The sequence below is a fragment of the Sciurus vulgaris genome, assembly GCF_902686455.1.
Source record: "Sciurus vulgaris genome assembly, chromosome: 13".
Taxonomy (NCBI): Eukaryota; Metazoa; Chordata; class Mammalia; order Rodentia; family Sciuridae; genus Sciurus; species Sciurus vulgaris.
In genome coordinates, this window is record NC_136474.1 from 26425046 (window position 1) to 26429878 (window position 4833).

General features: G+C 63.1%; 1 protein-coding gene across 1 annotated transcript; it reads right to left on the reverse strand.

Annotated features, from left to right (window-relative positions):
• Window positions 1–423: 423 nt before the first annotated feature.
• Window positions 424–4105, reverse strand: BARX1 (BARX homeobox 1). The gene is made up of 4 exons (XM_079108369.1): window positions 3705–4105; window positions 1611–1902; window positions 1444–1528; window positions 424–1063 (listed from the first exon to the last, which is right to left on the reverse strand). Exons 1-4 carry the CDS (start codon window positions 3925–3927, stop codon window positions 899–901), a joined length of 765 nt encoding a protein of 254 aa, XP_078964495.1. The 5' UTR covers window positions 3928–4105; the 3' UTR covers window positions 424–898.
• Between the last annotated feature and the right edge of the window lie 728 nt (window positions 4106–4833).

Consider the following 4833-nt stretch of genomic DNA (forward strand, 5'->3'; position numbering starts at 1 on the left):
CTGTGGAAAGGACTAGGAGCTGTCTGCAGCTTGAGACTCTGTGGGAACCTCGAGTCCTGAGCTTCCGGTTCACCTCAAAAGGGGCTGATCAGGACCCTTTCAAGGACCAAACAGTCGGTGGTCCTTCAAGTCCCTGGAGACCGAACCAACAACCTATGCAGCTCTGAACCCTGAGACACTTCGGAACTGCTATTGCCGAGGGACCCCCGGGCTGGGAAGGAAGGAAAATGGAGTTCAGACTGACCCTTCGTGCCCAGAGTGAAAACGACTGGTAGGATTCTGCAGGAACCGGAGGAAAGAACGTTCTAGAGGTGACGGTGAGCGCCCTTCTTACCTTGCCTCGCCCTTCATCCCCCGTGGATTGAGAAGCCCCCGCACCCCACTGTGTCATAAAATATTTTATTGGAAAAAAAAAGTCACCGTCTTCGCAAGATGGGGGGGTAGGAGCCCCAACGACGTCGGGGACCCAGCATCAGGCCGAGTCGCAGAGTTTTCCCGGCGCTGTCTTGGGCTGTGGTGTCCTGCGCCCGGTCGTTGGGTCACCGACGCGCAGAAGCGAGTGTGTGCCTGGAGGCGTCCGGGACCGGAAGACCGGCCGGAGGCGGGGTGAGGGTGTGGGCAAGGAGCAGGGCGTGGATGCACGTGGAGCGCACGGCGCCGCGGAGCTCCAAAGAAGTCGAGTTGCTTCCGCCGCGATGGACGTCCCAGTAAGGACCAGGAGCGCGCCGGGGCCTGGGTTTGGCTTCGGGTTCTCTGTCCTTCCTTGTTTGACCCCTAACTGTCCGCATTCAAAGTAATAATAAAACGCTTAGAAAGCAAACGGTGGAAATGCGGAAGGTTCCCGCGGACTCAGGCGGCCGCTGCAGCGCCGGGATCCTGGCTCCGCACTCTGCTGAGCTCAATCCTCCCGGCTCCTGTCGCTGGGCTCGCCTGGCACCTCCGCCGGCTTCTCCGCCTCCTTGGCGCGCTCCTGCTCTGTGAGTTGCTCGCTAGTGGGGATGGAGTTCTTCTTTGGTCGCCCCTTGGGCTTGGTAGGGGACTCCAGGCCGCCACCCTGCAGCACCTACAAGAAGGATGACCAGTGTATCGATGGGCGGGGAGGTGGACTGTGCCCAGCACCGAGGGGTGACCGAAGGACCCAACCAGGTCATCAAAGACCGCTCCCCGCCCCGGGGAAACGGCAGCCGTTTGAGCGCCGCTGGGGAGAGGCAGCCAGCCCCAAAGTCTAGCGAGGGGTTCAAGACTGCCAGCGGACAGAGGGCGCCGCGGGATGCCAAGGATTTTGGCCCCGGTAGGGCAACTGTAGGGGTAGAGGGTCCTTATGAGCAGCAAGTACGGAGGGTTGGGCAGCGGTCCACGCGCAGGAGGAAGAAGCGGTTCTTCCAGGGCACAAGGGCATGGCCCAGGACACCAAGGGCCTAAAGAGCTACCAGGCACACTCACAATTTTCTTCCACTTCATCCTCCGATTCTGATACCACGTCTTCACCTGCAACTGGCTCAGGCCCAAGGACTCGGCGAGATCTATTCTGGAAAGAGCAGGGCGCACCTTCAGCACAGCAGATGGCCACTCTCCCACCGCCCACTGACCCCAGCCTTGCCCAACACTACCTGTCGGGCGTGGAGAGGTATTTCTGTTTCTCGAAGCGTTTCTCCAGGCCCATCAGCTGCAGCTCGGTGAACACAGTGCGGCTCCGGCGCCCTTTCTTGGCTTTGGTGCTGGGCTCACCAGGGCCTGCTGCCTCCAGCTTCCCGCGGAGCTGTAGCTCTAGCGGCAGGTGCGGCGCGCCGGTGGCGCCAGGCAACCCAGGCCCGGCGGCCAGCAGCGCTGAGCCCAACCCGGAACAGCCTAGCGGCGCCAGCGGGAATTTGAACACCGCCGCCTGTTCCGCCTTCAGCACCGCTGCAGGGAGAGAAAGAGAGGAGCCCGTGAGCTCCAGCTGCGCTTCTTGGCCTCGGCGTCGGCCGCACCAAGTGCCGCCCGAGCTTCAGCTCAGAGTGCCACCACGCAGAACCTCCACGCCTGGCGGTAGGGCGCGAAGATTTGAGCCACGCGCAAGAATTTGAACTGCGCGCAGAAGGCGATCCTCCTCAACGTGATGTTCCCGGGAGTCTGGAAGACAGACCTCCCCAACCCGGTGCTCTGCTCTGGCGTTCCCCTTGCCCAGCCGCCTCCGAGATTTCAGCGCTCCAGAAACAAGTTCACGGGTCTGAGAAGCACGCTGTATATCTTTCGTGAAAAGGGGAAACAAGAAGAGACCGGTGCGAATTAAGAGGGTGGGCGTCTGCCGGGACCAAAGCCGTATTGTTGCTTTCGGCAAAAGAACATAATGGACTCTGCACAGTTACTCTTCTGTGCTCAGCGCAGCAGACACACCGCGGGCTGTGGCCCTGGCGTCCTTTGGGGTGGGTTCGGGCGCTTCCCGGAAATTCCAAAGCACCCTGAGAACACGAAATTTGTCGTTCTTGTTTTTCTGTTCAGGCTCTTCCCGGTGAAGATGTTTCCATGTTCTTTAATCCTAAAATGATTTTTTGCCCGCTTCAAACGAATTACTAACAATAGAGCAGATAGAAGTGAAAGGCAGCCGAGATGCTGCGGTCCCAACTGAACTTAGAACGTGCAAACTGACCCTGCCATCACTGGCCCAACAAGCTCAACCTAGAGGGGACGGGAGCAGTGCAAAAAGGGGACTGGTGGGGCCGGGGTCCCCGCCAAGTTGGGTAGGCCGCCCTCCCCTTCAGGCTTTTCTGTGAGTGGGTTCCTAGCCCCTTTGGAGTACTAAGGGGATCCGCCAAGGTGCAGGTAAACCTAGGGAGGAGGAGAGGGAAGAAGGGAAAAGGACTCCTTGGGGGAAAGGTGGGAGAGGGGAAGCAGACCTATGTGACCAAGAGAGGAAGAGGAAAGCCAAACGCTGAGCAGAGGATAGATGAGAAAGGTTAAGAAGAGAATGGAGGCAGTGGAGAGGGCACCGCAGGACAAGGCAGGCCCCGCCAAGGAAAAGACAGGATGGGCAAAAACGTTTTGAGCAAATGGTACAAGCTCTGCCAAGACCCAGCCGACCTGGAAATGAAAAGTCCAGCACGGCAGCGACTCACAGGCAGGCCTCTTGCCCACAGAGGAGCCCAGGCAAGTCCGTGCAGCAGCGGAGGCCTCGTCTGTCGCCGGCTGGAGCGCCGGACTCCAGGAAACTCTGGGCCGGCTTGGGACAGTGTCAGTACCTAGCAGTGGAAGCCGGGGGCCTCTTCCAGAGGTTCCAGCTCCCAGGTTTGGGTAGCCACAGGCCCCTCATTGTCAGTTCTCTGGCGAAGCTGAGGAGCCCTGATCTGAGGTCATTTTGACCCGCAGTAATCAGCAGCCTGGTCGTACGCCTGTGATGGGGAGGCGGGATGTGTTCCCGGGACCCAGACCCCCATCTGGGGCTGAAGGCCCGAAGAGCAGCCATGTAGTCGAAAGCAAATGCCCTCCCTGGCCTGGTCTTCGGACACAAGGCCTGTTTTCTACGGAGCCTGTTGCCCGCACCCTCCGCTTCCAGGCTGAACTGCGCCTAGAGATCTGCCCCGGGGCCTGCACGCTCAAAGCAACGTCCCGGGTCGGTTCTGGAGCCCGGGTAAGAAGGGTAGGTTCTGGGCACCGCCACGGCGTGGCTCTTTCCCTCCCGCTAAGACCTACCCACAGCCCCAAGGCCCCACGGCCGCCGCACGTACCCAGGTGGCTGTGGAAGGGCCGCGCCGCCAGCAGCGCCTGCACGCCGAACTTGAGCAGCTCGCCCGCTGCGGCGGCGGCGGCTGCAGGCGCGGCGCCCTTGGGCCCGGGAGGTTCGGTGAGGATCTCTTCGATCATGAAGCTTCGGTAGCGGTGTGGCCGGTGGTCTGCACAACCCTCGGGCGGGCCGAAGCGCACGGCGCCCGGCTCCCCGGGCCGCTGCATCGCTGCGCCCGCGGATGCGCCCGCGGCTGAGCAGCGGCAGCGGCTAGGCTCGGGCGCGGGGCCCGCGCGGGGCTCTAGGCCGGCCCGCAGCTCCCGGCCGCGCGCGGGCGCCGGCTCATGCCCCCTCCCCCGCCGGCGGGCCGGGCGGAGGTGCAGGGCGCGGGCGGGGCGCGCGGGGCTCGGCCAGTCGGACCCGGGACTGCGCCCCCGCCCCGCGCCGCCGCGCCTCTTGCCGGGCCAGCCCCGCGTCACCGCCCCGCCCCGCCCGCGCCGCGCCGCCCCGCCCCGCCCTGCTCCGCTCCGCTCCGGGCTCCGGCCCCCCACCCCTAAGCGGAGCCGGAGGGAGGAACCCGGGAGGGAGGGAGGAGGGAAGGAGGGAGAGAGCAGCGTGAGAGGGGCCGGCCGACCGAGACCGAAGGAGAACCACCGGAGCGCACACCCAGGAAGGACAGAAGAAGAGGAGGAGACCCTCCCCTAGAGATGAGACACCGAGGGATCGAGAGAGAGGTGAGAAAGGGTCCAGGGGATGACAGGGCCAGAAGAGTGAGGTGCCCGGGATGCGATGGAGACGTGTGCAGAGACAGGGGGGAGAGTGAAAGTCTGCGGCGGGAACGTGCCAGAGGGCACAGAGGCAGGGCGGGCAGAGGGAGGGGATAGTAAAAAGAGGAGACAGGTAGGAAGGCTAGCGGCCTAGGCAGGGATTAGGAAACCCGGGAGAGATCCGGAGAAGAATGGGAAAAGGCCCCGCATCTCAGTTGGGAAAGGAGTGCGTGCAGCCTCCCGCCAGGGTGCAGGGCTGCAGCCGCGCAGGGGTGCTGCAGCGGGCACCTGTGCACCACCGTCGGAGCCAGCCTCCGCCTCAGTTTACCATGACCGGCTTCATTTCCCTCTGAGTTACCCTGAGAG

Excerpts from the sequence above, each read along its gene's own strand:
- BARX1 (XM_079108369.1), bottom strand. The coding sequence starts at position 3,927 with ATGCAGCGGCCCGGGGAGCCGGGCGCCGTGCGCTTCGGCCCGCCCGAG. Across the intron at positions 1,903-3,704 it reads GCCCTTCCACAGCCACCTGG|CGGTGCTGAAGGCGGAACAG; the intron begins GTACGTGCGGCG and ends CTCTCCCTGCAG. Across the intron at positions 1,529-1,610 it reads TACCTCTCCACGCCCGACAG|AATAGATCTCGCCGAGTCCT; the intron begins GTAGTGTTGGGC and ends TGCTCTTTCCAG.